We start from the raw sequence: 22,279 nt of genomic DNA, 5'->3' as shown, positions 1-22,279 counted from the left end.
TATAGTCACCCACTCTAATGATTAATCTTTGTAATGTTGTATTAAGTAATGTCAATGATACTAATTAGTAATTTACATAGATTGCTATGATGATTAATATCTAAATTCATTAGATAATCGATCGTTTTACCTTTTATAACGAGTTTTCATAATTGTATAGATAAGTGTGATGATTATTCATATTGAAACACAATTTATGTATATAATTGGAAACATAAAATAATAATATTGTTTCTTTCTAAAGAATCTATTTGTAACATTTATATGTTTTTGTAATTATAATTGCGCAAACATCTCGGCGGTAGCAATATTTATTTTGTATTCAGTACGTATAATCTTATTTTGTGTTCTTGTTTTTCTGTATATCTTGTTAATGGTTTCATACTTTCATGTATATTATGTGTTCAATGCACAAAAAAATTGTGGAGCAGAAATGTCATAAGAAACATTTAAGTGTTTCTTGTTCGATCATTGATCAATCTAACAAAAGAAATTAACCATAACCATCATTTTTTGGTGTTCTTCTTCTTCGTGAATCTCTATAAAGTATAAACAAAGTTTTCATTTAGGGTTGTTATGGAAATGAAGAAACGATTTGATGAAGTAAAAACTTCAATCTTTATATTCTCCTATACGTTTTCCACAAAAGCTCTTAGGCGTCTTCTGCGTAATAGACACATTGATACAAGTCCACTTGTAACGAAGCCCAACTCCCATACTTCATTTATTACTTCAGTTGAACCAAAGATGGCAACATATTTATCTAAATGTATGTTATTTATAATAGACGCATACAATTTTATTATTATTATTGGGCCGAAGAGTTCTAACTGAAGCCCATTGAAATTACAAAGACAAATTTTAAAAGAAACAAAATATTACAGCAGATTGATTCACATATTTCATTTTGACAATGGAGGAGAAACACTTACCAAAGGGAGGAGATTACGATGGTGATTTTCTCTTAGATTATATCAAAAATAGATAGGTGATGAGCCTGCGACGGTGAAATATATAACATAAAACAAAACTATTTTTTTTTATTGAACTAAAATAACATCATTAGAAATAACTCACCAATATATTCGGTGACTAAAATGCGATAATACTTAACAAACACTTTTCAATGATTAAATCATCTAACCATAACCTAATCATATATGTTTGAATAGCTAGAAACACTTACCAATGGAGGAGATCATGATGGCGATATTTCCCAAATTCTTATTGTCAAACAAAAAATGGATTCCTTGATCCGCAGAGTGCGTTCCGAACCGAAAAATCTTTATGTAAACAATATTCATCGTTCTTGCCTTGTTTAAGTGTTTAAATTAATTGTGTAAAAAAAAGTGAAGCTGCTATACCGAAAATAAAACGGTTTCGTATTAAATCTTTTCAATATAAGCAAATATACCACATAAATTAGATTAATGTTTTTCACTAAGCTATACTATTTAAAAATAAGAAATTAGGCTTTAAAACTATTTCATTTTGTTTGTTTTTCATTCAATCTCTAAAAGTTAGTTTCATTTATTAGAAAAAAAAAACTCTATAATTATTTCATCTTAATATCATACATTTCAATTTATCCAAAATCTATTTTGTAACAATGCACCTCAAATAAAATTGTAACAATTATTTTTTCTACAGTAATTAAGTTACAGTGAATTAAACCTCTGAAGTCTTAAGTTTTTTTTTGTTTCCTTTCTGTTTTTTTTTAAATATTTTTGTGAAGGAGTTTATATAAAATATATTATTGCAATATACAAAAGTCATTTGTTGTTATCCAATTATATTATAACGTTAATGATGACATAAAAATAAAATTAAGAAACGAAGTGATAAGAAAAAGAGAGTAAGGTATTGAAATCTGTGGCTCATAACTCACCAAAATCTCCAACTCCCTTGTGATTGGATAAGAGAAGTATCGAGAAGCTTTCATTTCCATTGGTCCTCCTCTCTCCTTCTATAATCCCAAAACACCATCTCACATACTCTCCTCAAGCCTCTCATCTCATCTCATCTCCAAGCCTCTCCGATCATCAGAGCAGAACAGAGCCAAGACAATGGCAGCAACCATGGCGACATCAGCCACGTGCATGTCCCTAAACCCATCTCCTCCTAAACTCCAAAACCAAACCAAACCCAAACCATTCATCTCCCTCCCAAACCCAACAAAACCCAACGTATCTCTCGCCGTCTCAAGCACTGCCCTAGCAGGAGCCGTCTTCTCATCCCTCAGCTACTCTGAGCCAGCCTTAGCCATCCATCAGATCGCCCAGCTCGCTGCTGCTGACGCTGCTAGCGACAACCGTGGCATAGCTCTTCTCCTCCCCATCGTCCCAGCCATTGCATGGGTCCTCTACAACATTCTCCAGCCAGCTCTTAACCAGATCAACAAGATGCGTGAGAGCAAAGGTATCGTCGTTGGTCTAGGTATTGGTGGTGGTCTTGCAGCGTCAGGGCTCTTGACTCCACCTCCAGAGGCTTACGCGGCGGCTGAAGCGGCTGCAGCAGGTTCAGACAGCAGAGGACAGTTGTTGTTGATTGTTGTGACACCAGCTCTGCTTTGGGTTCTTTACAACATATTGCAGCCAGCTTTGAACCAACTCAACAAGATGAGGTCTGGGGACTAAATCTTTTACATATATATATATAAAACTATTATTAATCATCTTTGGGATTCAAAATGTAAAATTAATCCTCTGTTTCATGGACAGTTTTATGCTTAAATTTTGGACTAATATCGTTTCATTCATCGCCTAAGTATAGTATACTACAATTTTAACTGTAAACTAGGTTGCATTTATCCTACATGAATTCGTAACACAATCTTTATTAAAATCTGAATACTTACAACTACAAGTGCCAAATACAAATAGAGGGAGAGAATGTGACTGCCCCATATGTATATAGTTTAGCTTGATGATTTTTTGAACGGAGATCCTTAGTCTAGTGCCATAGCTTAAGCTTCTATGAGACTTGGAATTGGTATGAATGATGATGCATAGTTTTCTCATTTCTATTGTGCAATCCCCATCCAATTTCGGCTTCTTGATTGGAGCTATCCAAAGAGTTGGCCCTAGTTTTGTGGGTTTCTTCTCATCAGACTTCTTTGTACAGCTATGTCATTACTCATGTCATGTGCTTCCTTTCATTTAGATTGCCTTATTCATATTTCATAACATGAAGCATTTCAAAGCTCGTTTCCTTGACAGTATCCGAAGCATTTCATTCGCTTCCTGAAAACAATATTTTCTTCGTCTTTAATGTTCACAAATCCCACATTGGTCACAGGTTTCCCTTAGCTCGACCTAGTACTTTCTTTCCACAAATTCATTGGACAATCTTTTTGTTTTCAGACCAGTAACATTGTATGTCCTCAGATAATAATGCGCATATGGGACTGGTACTTTAAAACTTGGTATTCGAAATAACATGGTATGTTTTGATACCTTTTACCTGACTCGAAAGCTACCATAAATATTTTTCGAAACGGAGACAAATCGGATATCTAATCGAAGACGGTCAAGGACACTGAATCCAACATTAGAGTATTAATGCATTGATGTCTATAACAAACTAAACTGTGCAATACCAATGGCCACATGGGTTGGTTGCCTAAAGTATCACTGAACTACAGTACTGATACCTGTCAACGTGACATAACGTCTGTTTTGTTTTGAGTTAAAAACTACCAATCTTACCGTTGACCCTGAAGAGACGCAAACCAAAAGCAAAACACATTCAAATGCTCACAGATGCATCATTGCTTAAATCATATAAATAAACAGAGAGGATATAAATTATTCTGTGTAATTAACCTTAAAATAAAGAAACTTGGAAAACTAAAGCGTACAAGTCTTACAAAGATTCAGAAACAGTAGCTTTATCAAGAAACCAACAACTTCATAAGAAGAAATTTTTAAGTAACTTTAAAGCTTAGTGTTTTATTCTTTTTTCATGGAGTCTTTTTGGAGGCCCTTCTTCCGGATCTGGAGGCACCTCTTAATGTTAAACGATTCAAAAACGCTTTCGGGCAATACAGATATAACTGCACCCATGAGAGCGTGAGGCCAGTACGGTGTGCATTGTGCTTCATAGCCTACAAAACGCAGTGCTGCCTTTGCGTAACCCTCTGGTGATGCAACTAAGAAGGATGCTCTTCTTATTTTTGTCATCTTTGTGGCAACATACAAGGGAACCTATGAAAACAATCACCCAATTAGTCATATCATCAAGACTTCTAAAATCTGTTGAGTAGTGTGATCCATTAAGTTGTTTTGGTAATATACAAACTCCACACTCAGTTATAACATGCATGGAAAGCGACAGTGATCGATTATAATTTTTGGCAAATAGGGATTGTACATCTGAAAAATGGTCACAACACAGATTTCCCAATTTCTAGTGTTGACATTCTTTTACATAAACGGCCTATACAAACAATCAGAAACAAGACTTCACATCATAGAAATATTCATCAAAGAGATATGTGATACAATAGTTCCTCATTTGCAAATCTAGTAAACTAACAAAAATCATCAACCTTCTAGGTCCACTAAATCAACAGAAACAGAGTCAGGAAACCATGAAAGAATCACATCTTCTAAGGATTCAGGACACAACGTTTTACTCATTTTCCTATCTAGATTATCAGACAAACTTATGCCACAACTTCAAATGAGGCAAAATATAAACTTTGATAAGCCAAGAACTAGTATCCTACAATGATAAGATTCGTTTTACTCATATCTTCATCCTATTCGGTTTAACACTTTCCAACCAAATATAACGCAAAATCATGTTCCAAAAAAAAAAACAAAATGATTCAGAAAAGTTCACCTGGCATTGAACATCAATCCCACTCTTCTTGTACTCAACATTTAGACACTTTGTGAATTGATCCACGTACCTGAAGGAACAAGACAAACAAACAACATTACTAATTTAAACCACACAAAGCATCAGCTCAAACAAACATCACAGCACAAGACAAGAAGATTCCTTACGTTTTAGCGCCAGCATAAACAGAGTAGAAAGGATAAGAAGGAATAAGAGCAGCAGCACCAGAACCCATATTAACAATAGCACCACGCTTCCTCGCTAGCATATTAGGCAACACAGCTTGAGTAACTTTAGTAGTCCCTTCAACATTGATCTTAATCAAGTTATTAATCAACTCATCATCAACCTCATGAAAGTACTTAGCATAAGGATACGAAATCCCAGCGTTGTTCATCAAAATCCCAACATCTAACCCTTCAATCGTCTCCTTAATCCGTTTCACACCTTCATCAATATCTCCAGAGAAATCCATCACCACAGTCAAGATCTGGGTTTGACTGTACTTAGATCTGATCGCTTCAGAGACATCTTTGAGCTTCTGGGGATTACGAGCAACGAGTATGAGGTTAAAACCTTTCTGGGCTAACTGAAAGGCGAAAGCTTTACCGATTCCATCGGTTGGTCCGGTGATGAGTGCCCATGAACCATATCGGCGTAGATTCTTGCCGGGTCTGAGGAAGTAGATGTAGAAAGATCTGAGGAGAGTGAAGATGAATTTGAAAATGGAGATTGACCCAAGAGCGAAGAGGACAAGGAGCCAAGTGGGTTGGGATTTGAAGTAAGTACAGATCTCCATGAGGAAGGAAAGATTGAGAATTTGGGAAGTGGGATGAGGAAAGCTAGGGTTTTTAATGAGAGGAGGAAGAGAAGTATTGAATTTGGGCGGAAGGGACGAAGGTGGGTAGAAGTAGATGAGCAGAAAACCACCGGAATTAACTACTCTCTCTGTTTCTTCTTTCTCTCTCTCTCTCTCTCTCTCTCACCTCTACTCTTTTATTTAATTTTGTTGTCTTCCTCAACAAAATAAGGTTTCATGTGATGTGAGTATGGAAGTTGGCACCTTTGATGTTGATAGATGTACATTTACATACCAAAAAATTATAAATCGAAGCGCACATGATGATGAGCTTTCAGTACAACACAAGGTTTCATATAGTGAAAGTGGAATGGAAAGTTAAAAAATAGAATGCAGTAGGTTATATGAATTTTTGTGACAAATGGTTGATGAAGAATGATGCATTTTGTATCATCTGTTTTGAATCTTTTGACAATTGGCTGTTCCTTACATAACACATGCAAGCAACTTTTGAAATTTGTCAATCTTCATCAGCATAGGAGACAGATTGCAAAACATCTACTCTATTCCTACGTTATACGTACATGTTATGTAGTAGTTGTTACGGAAAACATTTTAAAATATTCGGAAACTTGTGGAAGTTTCATCATTTCACAAATTGCAGAAAACTTCCTCAAGTTTAAATAATCCGGAGAGGTTTATTTGAACAATTAATTTATGGTTTTTGTGCTATCTACTTAATCACCCATATTCTTCTTTTTTTGTCAACTAACATCATCTACAGTGTAATGTCAGAAGTGTGTAGAAATACACTACATTACATACACTCATTTATACGTATATTATGTATTCATTTATGTGACGATGGTAGAAGTCCAAAGTGTATAAATAAACATGAGCGCTCGAGCTTCAAGAGGACTCACCTAGCAGCTGGAGCTAGGCTGTTTCTTGAGATGTCAGGGCTCTCTATCTCCAGGAAGCTGGTGAGCAAGGTCTTGCGAGATGATTGTGCCTTTGAGCCGCTTGAACTCGATGATTTAAACCCAATGTCGTTTCCTCTCTCGATCCTGACCGCGTCTTGTATGGCCACTATCACTTCCTGCATACTTGGCCTGCTATGTCCACGCTGCTCAACGCACTGGTTTGCGACCTCAGCAACTCTCCAAATTGACTCGATTTTCACATTGCCTGCTATACATGGATCTATGATCCCACACACGTCTCCTTTACGGATCAGTGATCTTGCCTGTTGGTAAACAAGAAAAGCAAAGGAATAGAGATTTGTGGTTTGTGAATCTTGTCAAGCAGTACTTTAAACTGTTAAAGGTGAAAACTTTCGAATGGACAGGCGATGTAGAGGTGCTTACCCAGTGAACTATATTCAGTTCAGGACCAAAATCTTCCACTGAGACTGGTTTCTTTCCAGAGAGTAATTCAAAGAGAACAACCCCAAAACTGTAGACATCACTCTTCTCAGTCAGCTGTTGACTAGCATAATACCTGTCGAAATAATGCAGTATCAGTCAAAGATCATAAAAGGGAAGACTTAAATTTTTGTGAGGTTGTGTTGTTGGCCTTACTCTGGATCAAGGTATCCAACCGTCCCTTTTGCAACACTGGATACGTGAGTCAAGTCTTCCTCTGTCTGTCTCGAGAGTCCAAAGTCAGAAACTTTGGCTCTCATGTTAATGTCCAGGAGAATATTGCTTGATTTCACATCCCTGTGAATGATGCTAGGATTGCAGCCAGTGTGCAAGTATTCAAGACCTGTAATAATCTGAAGTTTCGTCTGTCCTATGGTTCATATTGTAGCCACACTAAAGATATAATCTTGAATTTATATTACAAACCTTTAGCAGCGTCTTGTGCAATTTGTAGCCGAGTTGGCCAGTCTAATGGCTTGTAGTCGCTTGAACCTGTCATAGAATTGATTCCTGAGTCATTCACAGAATGAATAGCCCAAAATAGGCAGGAAGAATAATATCTCACTAAGTTGGTATTAACCGTGTAAGTGATCTCCCAAGCTTCCATTGTGCATATATTCGTAAACCAAAATACGCCGATCTGCTTCTTCACAATATCCAATCAAAGGAACCAAGTTCCTGTGGTGAATTCTCGATAACAGAGCGACCTGCACGGTTGCTCCAATTCAATGTCTAACTAAGAAATTTTGGGGACCAAGGCAAAATCAGCATTTGCATTAAGTTAATACCTCAGTCACAAATTGTCTGTTCAAGTGGCTAGAAGGATCTGCAGTTATCTTAACTGCAACTTCTTTCCCATCTTTCATTCTACCATAGTAGACAGACCCAAAACTTCCTCTCCCAACTCTCTTGGAAAATTTTTCAGTGGCCTCTTCAAGCAAAGGAAGCGATATGAAATATGCTACACCTTCATCTAACAAGTGTCCGCCCCTCACAGCTGAATAAGCTACTAAACCTTTTTTCTTAGTCCCTGTGGGATCACCTGAAGAAACATAAGTAAGATGGTCATACACTTGAGGAAAACCTGATAACAGCTTTTTTATCACAAGCCAATGTCAACATACCTTTATCAGCTCTTTTGGACTTACGAAGGGTAAATAGTACAAAAAGACTTCCTCCAACTAGCAGTAATAGAACTATGACAGCGGCTATTGATAGCCCCAGTACCAGCCTAAAATGCTTTCGTTGTGCCTCGTTCTGAAGCTCAGGATTGTTATTATATCTGGGGAAACAATGTTATAGCTGTGTATTGGCACTGCGAGAGGAAACTCCAAGAAAATGAAAAAGAAAATATGAAAGCTGGTATGCTTATTTCATTTCCTGCATGTTTACACTAAAATGTTCCAACAGTCATGTTGAACTCAATCTCTGATGAAAGGGTAAATTTCTTTTTCCGAGCAAATGCGAGAAATCTATGCACTTTTGTGTTTGACAAATTAACTTGTAGCATACTCACTTGAACAAAACTTTCCCCTTTAACAGTGCTGAAGGAATTGTCCCTCTGAAAGAATTATTTTCTATAAACCTGCCAAGTAATAACATTCGTCAAAACTGTTATGTCTAGTGGATAATTGCAACCGAGGTATCAGTTGTGATTACATACAGTTCTTGTAGGTTAGGCAGATGGGAAAGGTATGGTGGGAGTGAACCACTAAGTTGGTTGTTTTCTAGATGCCTGCAGATAAGATGAGGCAAAGTAAAGCTTACTAAGATTCGGGTGTCATCAACTATAAGAAATATATTAGTCAAGATTGAATGCTTACATGATTTTCAGGTTGACAAGTTTGCTCATGTCTGGAAGAGTTCCAGTCAAACCATTACCGTCAAGCCACCTATAAAAGAGCATGTTTACTCAACTAAAGAATGATAGAGAGACTAATACAAGAAAATATCTCTAATGCAGCATCGAACCACTCACAACTCAGTCAGTGCCTCCATATAATTTATCCCAGGCGGAATCTCACCCTTCAGATTTTTTCTTGATAGATCACTGTTGTATGGTGCACACAAAGGTCATCTCAGGGATATAATTTCACAGACTTTGTTCTAGTTGTGTAAAACTAATTTTATAGATCTTACATTTTCGTCACTCTAGGTGGTGAGGTTGAGCTACAGTTTACCCATGACCAAAGAACTGGGATACAAGGGTCTCCGCCTTCATTGGCCCAATCACTATCAGGGGACATCAAACGAATTGCATCAAGAGCAGACACTGCAGAATTATGAAACTTCTGTAAGCTCTTTTTCAACAACTTTTTACTTCCATCATAGATTGTAAATTCAAAGAAGAATTTACAAGGCAGTAGCCTCTTGTACTTACCATCATTCCGATCAGTTTTCAAGGATATTTGTAGATACTTGCTAATCTCAATTGCATTTAGGAGTGGCCCTCGTGTAGAATCCTTTGTCTTCCCAAATGAGAACGTCAAAACAAAATCAAAAGTCACATTCATGTAGCTAGGTTCATAGAGAGTATAGCTCCCATTGGCATTCTCAGCAATATTCACCACTGCATTACTATAGTCAGGAAAGTATGGTTGCACCAACTTAAATTTCCTGGTTTCATTGGCACCAAGGTCTTCAATCTCAGCAAAGTAAGCATATGCACGAGCATTGGCAGGGAAGTCTTCCAGGTTTAATCTATAGCTGACCAGTCCTTGTGTTCCAACTACTGCTGTTTGCATGACTTTCATAGGCGGATACTCTCTAGTCAATGTATTTATACTCTTTGATGTATTGATTCTTGTCGTTCCAGGGGCCACACCAACAAGAAAATTTGGCCGTTTGTTAATATCTGACTCCCATATTCTGTCATATGGATCATCTGGGTACCTAAAAGAGAATGTCGTTCAGCATTTTCAATTTCTTGTATAAATCCTTGTGAGTAATGTAATGGAAAGAATAGTTTTACCTCAAGGCGTCCATGCTTGGAGCACCAAAATTCACTCTGGCAGCAACTTTTAAGAAGAAACTATCCTCGTAATCAGTGGCATACATCGAAAGGTTCAACGGGCGAAGCTCAAGAGTGGACAAGAAAGGAGAGCCAGTAATAGCACAGCATACACAAACATCTAAATAACTTGAAGTTGCTCTTACGATCAGTTCTTCAACATATACCCTAGAGACCTCCTGAATTGTCACTGTAGCCCATTTTGTTGCATCTAAGTAGAGTTGAAACTTTGGGTAGGCTTCTTCACTACCCAAGCTACCATAGAGAAATGTTGTTCTAACAATGTAACGCCTTCTCTCTTTGGTGCTGAGTCTGTAACAATATTTTTTGTTATCTGTTGGAAAGTCTCTTCTCCTTCGGTATTGCATCGAGTTCCAGTTGGTACTGCCCAAAGTTACTGGCTTTCCCTGTTTGATGATCTCTGAATCTGAAACCCATTCTAGTCCAGTTTTTGGGTCAGTGTAGTTACTTGAGCCACCGCAATCTATACTTACAAACTCTGCAAAAATAGCCATTCATCAAAATTCCACTTTTTCCATTACAGCAAACCGCTTGACAAGAGTCTTCTACGCTAAAATTCCACAAAACCATTCTTTGCAGTGGACAATTTTAACCAGAAAACAGTTTAGTGTTGGAGAATTCGAGGCAAACCTTGTTTATAAAATCTAAAGATCAAAGCTTTATGATTGTACATCATCAAGAACACATCAAGAACAAGACTTTCTACACACACACACACACAAAAACACACTCTTTCTTTGGAGCATTCAAACAAACAGATTATGAGCAGAACAGAGTATACCTGTAACTTGGGAAAGAACACAAGGTACTATGAACAAGCATATTACAGCCAAGTGAGCTGAGCATAGACCCATTTGAAGATCACAGACACATCGATGGCTCTTGAATTTCTATAAATCCAAACAAAACTGACGAATTCTATTTGGCTTTGAGAGTCACGAGATAAAGAAGTAAAGCGTGTGATGACTGATGAGAGTGGACAAAGAAAGACTCCACTTTGTTTATTTGCTTTTGCTATAAAAAGTCGAGTTCACTACAATGGTCACAGAGAACTTGTCTTCTTTATTTGATATTCGAATTAGCTTTTTCTTTTTCTTCATTCTGGAAAAAAAAGCTATCAGTTTCACCTTTTCTGCTTTGGCTACTTGCCTTTATTGAAAGTTGGTGTCACACACAATTTAAGGAAACTTTATTTCAAGCTGTACTGTTACAAAACACTACATAGTTCCTTTATCCGTGTGCGTGTGATTTCTTTTTCCCACCTTCAAAATCCATTGGGCCGCATTTTTAAAAGTGATCTCTTACAACGGAAGTGAAAAACGGCCCAATTGAAATTATTAAAAAGCCCATATTCAAACATCTAGGCTCATATCATATTTTCTTTTTTCCCCTTGCAAACTTTAAATAAGTATGTATGACAATGAACTTGAGAAAATACAAATCCATTTCCATGAGTTGTGTTTATTAAAAATAATTTTCTAAAATAATTTTGTTTTCGGTGAAGATATGTACAGATAGTTATGGTTTTTTAAAATAATTTTAATTATTATTTGATATAAAGCAAAAAAATATTCTTTTTGTGCTTACTATAAACATAATAATTTGATTTTTGAAGGTATAGAATTATCTTTTTAATGTTTGGGTTGAATATTTATATTTAGAGTATAACTTTTAGAGGTAGGGTTTAGTGTTTAGGATTTAAGAATTAGTTTTGAATATTAAAAATTTTAGTTTTATTTTTGTTGTATTTTTGGAAAAAGTATTTTAGTGATAGTTTTTGGAAAGTAAAACTAGTAATGGTATCTTGGAAAAATACCTATTTTCAAGGAATTTAAGAGAATTTCCCTAAATATTAATAATTTTATGTAATATTAATTTATACTATTATTGGGACCATATATTTACAATGGATTTTCAAAAATATTATTATTTTATAATTTTATTGAAATGTGTCTAAAACAAAAAAATATATTAATTTATAGAGATTATTAATTTATCGAGTATTAATTTATAGAGGTTTTACTGCTACTATATATGTTGCTAACAAATGGGCCATATTTGCAGCAAAACTGTTGGGGCATAGCTCACTAACCTAACTGTGATCTATCAACAAAACAAATATGAAAATAACTAACAACATACACTATGCAAGCAAACAGATCCGAAACTAACTAAAAACACAAGATTCAATAAGAATTGGACAAAAATTATATAGAAGCATCATAACCTAATTGTTTAGATCTGTAAACAAAAAAAAAATATGACATAGTACGCTATGTATTCAAAAAGACAAATGGGCCAGATTTGCAGCAAAACTGGCCCATGGTCATATCCCACTAACCTAATTATGATCTATCAACAAAATAATTATGAAAATAACTAACAACATACACTGTGTAAGCAAAAAAAATATAAGTAAACAAATGTGAAACTGATTAAAAACACAACATTCGATAAGAATTTGACAGCAATTATATGGAAACATCCTAACCTAACTATTTAGATCTGTAAACAAAAAACAACTATGACATAATATGCTATGTATTCAAAAAGACAAATGGGCCACATTTGCAGCAAAACTGTTGGGCCATGGTCATAGCCCACTAACCTAATTGTTTAGATCTATCAACAAAACAATTATGAAAATAACTAACAACATACGATATGTAAGCAAACATAATAGAAACGGATTAAAAACATAATATACTAATATAGAGATGCCCGCACAAACCACTATTCAAAATATTAATTAAGATGTTGAACACAAAACAATATAGTATATATCCTAAAAATACCAAAAAAAAAAGTTATGTTTTAATTTAAAAATGCTCATAATTTAAAAGACTATATATGTATTTAAATTTCATATTACTTACTACATTTTTCTTGTAAGAAAAAACTTTTGGATAGAGGTATATAAAAAGGAACAGAACATGCAGTACACTATTTGATCTTTCTAGAGATATTTTGCCTAGTAGTATTATATAGTAAAATGAGTTATACATCAATATCAGGTATCTATACCAATCAATTAAAGAATTGAAAATTTTAAAAAGTTGAAGAGAATAAAAATAAAAATGGTGAAAAATCAAATAACCTGAAGTATCGTAGGAGGGAATTTTATATAAACATTCTCTTTTTTTTCTTAGTTTTATATTTTTATATTTTAAAGGTGTTGTTTGTAGAAACTTAAATATGTAAAGAACAATAATTTTTGATTAAACTATACGAATAAGAGAAGAAGGAGAAAAAGATAAGAAGGAAGAAGTTCATCTTGATCCTTCTAAATTTTTTGGACAAACACCAATCATACACACACACACCTTTTTCTTTTCGTGTTTGTTAATTTCTCCTTGTGGGAGGATAAATTAAAGTACTTTGTTAGTGGGCATTTTTCCAATTTTAATCACTTTTCTTAATACTTATTATTATAATAATTATATTAGAATCATTTTGAAAAATTTTGTATGCTTGTTTGAATGAATGTATATAAGCTCAAAAGTTTCACCTTTTAGCCAATCCATTTTTTTATGGAGAAAACGACTTCAAAGTTTTTTTTTTTTTTTTTTATAGTCTTCTTGGTTCTCTTTATGTGATGAGAAAAGCATAATACATAGAGTCGTCTCCAAGCAAGTTGATCGCAAAAGGATTTTGATTATCATTTGTATGTTTTTTGTGTAGTTTAAGTAGTCTAATCTTTTCAAGCAAGTAAATGTTTAATTTGGAGTCTACACTCGTAACTGAATTTTATTTGAAGATCATATAAATTTGCTTCCAAATTAAAAAAAATTAGAACTTAAAATATGAGTTTAACATTATTTCCACTAGCTGTCTTAAAATTTACAGAATCAAACGTTTACAAATAACAAAAGTTATTATGTGCGGCTGTATTATATTTATTAACTTTTTTGCATGTTGGTGTGGCAACCAAATGATTATATATATATAGAGACTTTTGATGGCAAGATAATTATAATGTGCTTATCATTAGCTCCATGTAAGGCCGTTCCATAAATGAACCAAGTCCTCCAGTTCCAAAATAAGCCTTAGCCATTTGCAATCTACGTTTAGATACATGATTAGTAGTCCTTTATTTTACTTTTAAAACATAATTAGAGACGTTAAAGAACTATTAATGGTTCTATAAGTAGGTACATAAGGTTTAAATATCGTATTACGTATATATATATATATATCTTAGGTTCAATAAATCATTGTATGCATGTATAAATGTTAGAGGGTAAATTAGTTATATTAGGTGCAAAGGCACGTTACATAATAGATAATACATATGGCATGGAGGTGCATGGATGTCTCGCACACCCGTTGATTCACTAACACACTCATTGGTTTGCGATTATTATACTTTTCTTAATTACTATAGTATCAACACATTTAAAAATCGTGAATAAAGTACTGAGAATTGAGAAACTTCACTTAAAGGAACGATTAGTGTTCATTGGTAGTGGTTTTATAATACTTATACCACCCAATAATTAGAGCATTAGCATTTAAATTTAACATGCACATAGACATAATTAAGCTAAAGATTAATGTTCCAAAGTAGCGCATGGACGACACGAGCCAATTATATGTCGACATTATATATTTTTTTGGCAAATTATGAGTTTACAATTTGACCATGACAAGTGTTAGATGTCGGCAGGTGATTGGGGAAAAATGACTATATATATATATATATATATGAGTCCTTTATGTAATTTTAAAATTTTAATTGTGTGGGTCTAATCCAACCTTAGTGCATCTTTTGTGGCGCATTATTATAAAATTACACCTCTATGTCTATTCTATATAACACATATATTCCATTAACCTATGGAAGAAGAATATATGCACAAAAACGCAGCAAACACGAGTTACGTAGAAACACAAACCCAAATTAAAGTTTTATTTTATCTCTAGTTAAGTAGAGCTGATCACTTTAGTTATTATTCTCCCTCAGCGAATACGTCTTCTATGTTTTGTGAAATCCGTAGATTTTCTTATTGGCCCACAAAATCATCGTTTGGATCGGATGATTAACATTATTAATTAAGACATAGCTAGCAGTAATAGTATTGCGTAGTAAGAGTTTAGCTCATCAATCTTGATGTAGAGAGAGAGACACGCGAAATTATGAAATGAAATAGTTTGTATTTGAAACATTGTTGCATTGATCAGCTTTTATAAGGACACGAATGAGTAGAACACACAATTAAAATTCCCTTATTTTATGAGTTTTGTAATGAAGTTACATGCAACCCATATATTAACGTCGCAAGAGAAGGATGGCTATGTTACAAGGTTAAGGAAAAATGATGTTAACGTATAGATATGTTAATTACGTTGCTTCAACATATACTTAGTATACTCTAGTAGTATTAAACGACAAAAGTATATATAAATCATGGATTCATTATCCGGTATCACAGTTTCATAACTACAATGGCATTATCACCCAATTATTGGTATGTCAATATACACAATCTTGATGTAGAGAGACACAAGAAATGAAACTAAAGAATTTGTAGTTGAAACATCTATGCATTGACCATCTTTAAAGACATGTACAACACTTAAATCTCCTAGTTTTATGATTTTTGTCATGAAGTGACAACCCATAGACTGCTATGTACATGTTAAATTACGTCCGCAAGCGAAGTATATGGCTATTTATGTTACCAAAAAAAAAAAAAACATGAATACATCCATATGGTATCACATTTTACTATAATAGAATTATAAACCCACGTACTACTCATTAAACAATATATATAGATAAAAGTTTGGTTGCGCCTGATGTTCAAAATTCTTGGAAAAAGGGTCCTTAACGAAATTAGGGTTTATGTAAGTGTATGTGGTATATTAATTTAAGTTATTTTAAAATTCAGTATATTAATTTTGTAAGGTTAGTATAAAAACTTTGTTCAAAAGTAAACGTAACATTCCGCGCAATGTTCCCAATTTCCATGATTTGGTTGAGAGCACATTTGTTACATGCTTTACGTACGTAGACTATAATTCTCACTCAGTCACTCTACGAGTGGCTACGTACATCTCAATACTATATTATACGGAATACTATACTAGTAGTATATAATACTAGATAGATACTAGCAAACAAAAGTTGGACAATAATGAAAAAAATAGTCATCATGAAAGTGAAACGAGCTGATATATACTGCTCCTGCTATAATGCGGGTCACGTGAAAACCTCGTCCCTGATCCCATAAAAACAGATACATGACTTGTGTACTATATATGCAAATCCCACAAACTCCCAAACGATAACACTGTTTACAAATGTTCATAATGCGTTTTCCCTTTTTCTATCATGGCCAAAAAAGTTTGTGCAATTAGTTAGCTGTCTTGTTAAATATATAATTATATATATAGATAAAGAACAAAAACATTAGTGAGTGAGGAAGTATCTGTTGTTTGTGGTTTTGTCTATAGTCTCGACCACAGGCCACGTCCTCATCCATAAGATAAAAAAGCTTTGTGCATGACAAGCTGTGTACCATTTTCCTTTTTTATTCTTTCGTCTTTCTTCCTTACAATAAACTATAAAGGTCAAAACATTTGAAGTCGTCTTTGCAGAGTCAATGATCAAACACTTCAAGTGTCTTAATTTAGGGTTAAACGTCACGTTGATTTGTTACGGATTTGATTATTTATGAGCACGATTTTAACGCTGGAGCGTAAAATTTTGCATATAGAGTCAAAAACCAGACGAGTTAAATAGTTAATATGGCAAAAGAAAAAATCAAAACACGAAAACATAACAGGGTAAACACATTTTTGATCTATCTATTTAACTAAGCTAAAAAGTTTTGAGTACAAAATGAAGTGATGCTGTTTATGTTGTCTTTCTCATATAAATTGTAGATAAAAAAAGAGCGAAAGCATATTGTAAAACACTTTAATACGACTAAGTGATTTACGTTCTTTGGATTATAACGTAAACTATTTTCATTATCAATGAAAATATTTACAATTTAATAACAAAAGAGTTTATATTATGCGATATAGACTATGAACGTGGTGTACTGATGTGTACGAACATGTATGTAGAGTAAAAGAAAAGGTGATATGATCCATATTATTATCATATTCATAGCAATTGGCAATATTTTAAGAACAATTTTAAACACCTAAATTATTGGAGGGAATATATATGGAGCAAAAAAAAAAAAAAAAGCGTCAACGCAACAAATCTAGAGAGATAAAATGACTTCAACAAATTTAATTTTTTTTTGGCAGTGAACTTAGACCGAACTAAATTCTATTCTTTTATCCACAAATTAATCATAAAATAAATAAAAAAGTAATTCACAAATAAAAAGAACAGAGAAAAAATTGTAAACTATGTATGATCAGAGAAGAAGGAAACGCTAACATACGCCACCGTGACCGTTATCTAAACGACGCCAAAATATTCCGAGTAATGTAAGTTTCATCGCAAACAAAAACCCACTCACCACTTTCTCCTTTCCAAAAAAGGAACACTCACCACTTTCTCCTCTCTCTCTCTCTCTCTCTTTCTCTTTCTCTCTTTCTTTCTCTGTCTCTCTTGTTTTTGCCGGCGAACATGGAGAAAGGCGGCTTCTCTCCCGTCGGTCTCAGGGTTCTTGTAGTGGACGACGATCCAACTTGGCTCAAGATTCTCGAGAAAATGCTCAAGAAGTGCTCTTACGAAGGTTTCTTTCTTCTTATGTTTTATTCCACAACTGTTGGATTATATGTTGAGGTTTTTTCTCTCCTTGATTCCTTTGTGTGTTTTTGTAGTAACGACTTGTGGGTTAGCTAGAGAGGCTCTGAGGTTGCTAAGGGAGCGTAAAGACGGATATGATATCGTGATCAGCGATGTGAACATGCCTGACATGGATGGTTTCAAGCTTCTTGAGCATGTTGGTCTTGAATTGGACCTCCCTGTCATAAGTGAGAAGAAAAGAAACATCTTTTGACTTCTTGTTGTAATAAAAATGAAAAAAAAAGGATATTAATATTTCTCTTGTGTCTTGTTTGCGTTACTAGTGATGTCGGTGGATGGAGAAACAAGCAGAGTAATGAAAGGTGTGCAGCACGGAGCGTGTGATTACCTGTTGAAGCCTATAAGAATGAAGGAACTGAAGATCATATGGCAACATGTTCTTAGAAAGAAGCTTCAGGAAGTGAGAGACATCGAGGGCTGTGGTTATGATGGTGGAGCTGATTGGATCACTCGATACGATGAAGCACATTTTCTTGGAGGAGGTGAAGATGTTTCTTTTGGTAAAAAGAGAAAAGACTTTGACTTTGAGAAGAAGCTACTTCAAGATGAGAGCGACCCTTCGTCTTCTTCTTCCAAGAAAGCCAGAGTGGTTTGGTCTTTTGAGCTTCACCAGAAGTTTGTCAACGCCGTTAACCAAATCGGATGCGATCACAGTAAGTACGTTGGCGACTTTGGTTTCTTCCCCTTTGCCTCTCTCTCTCTTTATTATCTTGTCTTCATAGAGCCGTGAATTTTTTTCCGGTCTCTTGTTTGGCAGAAGCTGGTCCCAAGAAGATATTGGACCTCATGAATGTTCCATGGCTCACTAGGGAAAATGTTGCAAGCCATCTTCAGGTAAAGAACTTTACCTTGTCACTATTCGAGTAAAACAAGTGTTAGATTAAGCTTTTCGCCACTTTTTTTTTGTTCTGTTTTTGTAGAAATACAGGCTTTACCTGAGCCGATTGGAGAAAGAAAAGGAGATCAAGTGTTATTCTGGTGGCGTGAAGAGTATAGATTCATCTCCAAAAGATGCTGAAGTGAACTCAGGCCACCAAAGCCCTGGTAAGAGCAGCTTTGTGTTCTCTGGGGGCATGTTCCAAAAAGCAACAGAGACAGATCCAAAGCCACTTGCTTCAGCTTCTCTGTCTGACCCCAACACTGATGTGATCATGCCTCCAAAAACTAAAAAGACGCGTATAGGATTTGATCCTCCTCCGATATCTTCCTCTGCGTTTGACTCACTGCTTCCCTGGAATGATGCTTCAGAGGTACTTGAATCGAAGCCGGTTCTGTATGAGAATAGCTTTCTCCAGCAACTACCATTGCCAAGTCAAAGTTCCTATGTTGCAAATTCTGCACCGTCTCTCATGGAAGAAGAGATGAAGCCTCCTTATGAGACACCAGCAGGAGGGAGTAGTGTGAATGCAGATGAGTTTCTCATGCCTCAAGACAAGATCTCTACTGTAACAATTCAAGATTTGGATCCTTCTGCCATATCCTGCATGAAGCAGCAGGAGTTCAGCTCAAATGTAACCAACAACACAGAGGCGATTCTGAGAAGCTTGAACTGGGAACTTCCAGAATCACATCATTCTGCTTCTTTAGACACTGACTTAGACTTGAGCTGCCTTAATGGCGATCGTTTTCTTGCAAACACCGGACTCTATTTTCAGGACTACAGTAATAGCCCATCACTCCTATCTGAGCTCCCACTCAACCTTTGGTATGGAAATGAGCGGCTGCCTGACCCTGACGACTATTCCTTCATGGTAGACCACGGTTTATTCATATCTTAACCTTGTTACGATAACTTATTTTCGTATATTGGTGGGTGTAATGCAGAAAGATTTTGTGGGTATACCTGAAAATAATCTTGCTTTTCCAAGAACCTTCCATGGTCGAATGCATTGTACAATAATCCATGTCATAGGCTAATTACACCAAGCAGGTTGATGACAATGATAAGACCACATGTTTCATACTGTCACTTAGCATCTTAGATCTTCAAGGTCACAGTGGGTTCCCTTTTAACATGAAGGAAAATACTTGGCCTGTCATAATGTCGTATCTTGAAACGTAGATATCTACACATTAGTAAAACTTAGAAACTTTTCCTCCTCCTACACATGGGATGTTCTTCCAGCTGTTGAGAATCTGTCCCATAACTCTATGACCAAAGAATGCGAGAGCAGATATACGAATGAGTGTTAAGAAGACGTTTAACATCGAAGATATCTAACAGTTGCCACCAAATTCAAGATGGGAAACTACATGAGTTTTGAATTTTCTAACAACTTCCTGTGCAGGCAGTCGATCAGAGAGATTCTACTTTATCTCTGCAAACGGTCTCTGATATCCCTCATTGCTGCCTTCACAAAGTTTTTGAATGCCTCATCCACAGTTCTAGTTAAGGATTTATCGGAACTATGAAGTGAGAAAGGTATCATAATTTATGACTACTATTATTTGATCAATTTTTGAGAGAAGTTCATCTCGCAAGTTGTAACCAACGGCTCTTTCTTTCAACAAATCTACAAATTCACAATAAGTTATATGTTACAAGAGATTTAACAGAAGCTGTTTCTGTGAGAGATGTATAAAGAAAATGTGCACAAGATAGCGGTAATCTCGTAGTATCCAATGACCTTCTGCAGCCCATCCGGATATGGTTGAGACATCAAAATCAACCAACCAAGTGTCAATTGTTCTGCTTTAGGCCCTGTAAAACGATTTTATATCATTTTGGCATGAAAAACACCAAAAATCTACTGAAAATGAAAAAAGAAACATCAGTTACCTGTTTATACTTACTTGGCTTTCTCATCGGGGGTTTCTTCAGTTTTTTCGTCTGTTCCAGGATTCAGCGATGTTAACTTTCCGAATGACTCTTTTGCATCGCCGAAATAGTCTTTAACTTTGTCGAACACTGTTTTAAGCTGGTCCTGGGTTGGGAGCTGTGATTATTCAGGACAAAACACAAATGTTTCAGAGAAAACATATATAACAGCACCCTTTTGGTCTCACTGTAGGGAGTTTGAGTGCTGATCTCAAATTAGTTAGGTATATAGCTCACCTCGATAACATCTGAGGTACTAAGTGCAGCTCTCATATTTCCGTTTTCCTGAATGTATAATGCAGCCATAATAAGTGAAAAAGAAACCACAAAAATTTTCCTATGCCCTCACAGAATCTGCCCTCTAAAACAAAAAAGAAACAGTGTTTCCAAAGGAGTTAAAACAAAAAGGTTTTGAGAGCATTACAACAAGTTTGTAGCCATATCGAAAGTCAGTGGCTGAACGCAAGACACGGTGCTGCTTTATTGCTGTCTTTTGTATTTCTTTCTCATCCTATGTTGAAGAAGAAAACAGTCAGAAATCACATCTCAGGAGCCACAATAGTAAAACGGAATTAGACCACACAGCCACAATCGTAACAATACGCTTGTTTTAACTTACTCTGTAAATAACAGCGGCAATGTTCCTTGCAATGGTGTCTTTGTAGATATACTTCCCCAAAAGGTTATCTTTTGCAGCAACCATGATCTTGGCAGTGGTACCACCAGCAATTATACTAAGAGGATACCAAAGATACACCTGTTCACGTCAAACGAAACACTTTTTGAGACAAGAACTAAAATGTTGGAATAAAAACTCGCATTGATGAAACTACAACACAACTCCAATCTGATAATTAGTCTAAAAGATTTAAATTGAACGAAAGTACATAACTTTGCAAACAAAACCAATTAAGCTAACAATTTTATGTGTACAATAAGTGTTGAAGAGAACAATTGCAATCTCATCATTGTTTTAGGAGTATAAAATTGTAGAAAAGTGTATAACTTTGCAAACAGAATCAAGAAAAGCTAACAATTTTCATCCTAATCGAAGCTATTCAAAAAAGAGAGGAAGAAAAGACGAACATTGGCCATACGGATGAAGATAACGAATCTTGGGTTTCCATCTTCTTCAATCTTAGGCATAGGAGGAGGAGTACGTTGATACTGACGAGCAGCCATACCTTTCTTCCCCTTAGCCTCTACCACAAAAGCCATCCGCCGCTGCTGCACCGCCGTCTCTCGACATGCCGTTCTCGAGCTAAACAGCGAGTGTCTAGCTAAACCAACCTCTTCGAATCTTCCCGTGTTCTTCAGGGGAAGCCGAGTTAACGCGTTCAGAGACATACTCACTTCCATTACGCACCAGAAGATTCACCCACTAGTGTGTTCTGTGTTCGTCGTAAACGAGAGTTTTTTGAGGATGATGATTTCGTCGATTCGTACCTTATCTACTTGGACCTGCCACGTGTCCTACCCAACCGAACCAGAACCGGTCTTTTATAGGGTGAATTGTCTTTTTTGGTTCTGGTTCTGGTTCTGGTTAGAGAAGAAAAGTTTCAATAACGATCACTATTGGGTAAGATGC

General features: G+C 35.5%; 5 protein-coding genes across 7 annotated transcripts; 2 read left to right on the top strand and 3 right to left on the bottom strand.

The window, feature by feature from the left end:
* The first annotated feature begins 1,969 nt into the window (after positions 1-1,969).
* Positions 1,970-2,758, top strand: LOC17894346 (photosystem II core complex proteins psbY, chloroplastic). Its single transcript, XM_006301312.2, has one exon. The coding sequence runs from the start codon at positions 2,067-2,069 to the stop codon at positions 2,634-2,636; it is 570 nt and encodes a 189-aa protein (XP_006301374.1). The 5' UTR covers positions 1,970-2,066; the 3' UTR covers positions 2,637-2,758.
* A 994-nt stretch (positions 2,759-3,752) lies between these two features.
* Positions 3,753-5,968, bottom strand: LOC17894247 (very-long-chain 3-oxoacyl-CoA reductase 1). Its single transcript, XM_006302337.2, has 3 exons — positions 5,013-5,968; positions 4,846-4,915; positions 3,753-4,205 (listed from the first exon to the last, which is right to left on the bottom strand). Exons 1-3 carry the CDS (start codon positions 5,642-5,644, stop codon positions 3,951-3,953), a joined length of 957 nt encoding a protein of 318 aa, XP_006302399.2. The 5' UTR covers positions 5,645-5,968; the 3' UTR covers positions 3,753-3,950.
* Positions 5,969-6,341: 373 nt separating this feature from the next.
* On the bottom strand, positions 6,342-11,205 carry LOC17895333 (probable LRR receptor-like serine/threonine-protein kinase At1g67720). Its single transcript, XM_006300292.2, has 15 exons — positions 10,881-11,205; positions 10,040-10,577; positions 9,449-9,960; positions 9,208-9,340; positions 9,047-9,118; positions 8,892-8,960; positions 8,732-8,803; positions 8,585-8,653; positions 8,193-8,350; positions 7,857-8,110; positions 7,649-7,775; positions 7,495-7,560; positions 7,225-7,411; positions 7,012-7,144; positions 6,342-6,890 (listed from the first exon to the last, which is right to left on the bottom strand). Exons 1-15 carry the CDS (start codon positions 10,951-10,953, stop codon positions 6,564-6,566), a joined length of 2,790 nt encoding a protein of 929 aa, XP_006300354.1. The 5' UTR covers positions 10,954-11,205; the 3' UTR covers positions 6,342-6,563.
* Positions 11,206-17,515: 6,310 nt separating this feature from the next.
* Positions 17,516-19,836, top strand: LOC17894677 (two-component response regulator ARR11). Of its 2 annotated transcripts, XM_023788597.1 has the most exons (6): positions 17,516-17,799; positions 17,888-18,040; positions 18,137-18,526; positions 18,631-18,707; positions 18,794-18,917; positions 18,993-19,836. In XM_023788597.1, exons 1-6 carry the CDS (start codon positions 17,691-17,693, stop codon positions 19,649-19,651), a joined length of 1,512 nt encoding a protein of 503 aa, XP_023644365.1. In that variant the 5' UTR covers positions 17,516-17,690; the 3' UTR covers positions 19,652-19,836. The 2 variants fall into 2 exon arrangements, with proteins under 2 accessions (XP_023644365.1, XP_006302128.1); XM_006302066.2 differs by having other exon boundaries at positions 18,794-19,836.
* Positions 19,837-20,346: 510 nt separating this feature from the next.
* On the bottom strand, positions 20,347-22,125 carry LOC17896383 (protein HHL1, chloroplastic). Of its 2 annotated transcripts, none has more exons than XM_023787635.1 (6): positions 21,778-22,125; positions 21,311-21,448; positions 21,116-21,202; positions 20,929-20,976; positions 20,653-20,809; positions 20,347-20,574 (listed from the first exon to the last, which is right to left on the bottom strand). In XM_023787635.1, exons 1-5 carry the CDS (start codon positions 22,048-22,050, stop codon positions 20,663-20,665), a joined length of 693 nt encoding a protein of 230 aa, XP_023643403.1. In that variant the 5' UTR covers positions 22,051-22,125; the 3' UTR covers positions 20,347-20,574; positions 20,653-20,662. The 2 variants fall into 2 exon arrangements, with proteins under 2 accessions (XP_023643403.1, XP_006302772.1); XM_006302710.2 differs by having other exon boundaries at positions 20,667-20,809.
* Between the last annotated feature and the right edge of the window lie 154 nt (positions 22,126-22,279).

Source organism: Capsella rubella, unplaced genomic scaffold (genome assembly GCF_000375325.1).
Source record: "Capsella rubella cultivar Monte Gargano unplaced genomic scaffold, Caprub1_0 scaffold_2, whole genome shotgun sequence".
NCBI lineage: Eukaryota > Viridiplantae > Streptophyta > Magnoliopsida > Brassicales > Brassicaceae > Capsella > Capsella rubella.
Note: the sequence above shows the minus strand (reverse complement) of the source record. Positions and strands in the feature narration are given on the sequence as shown.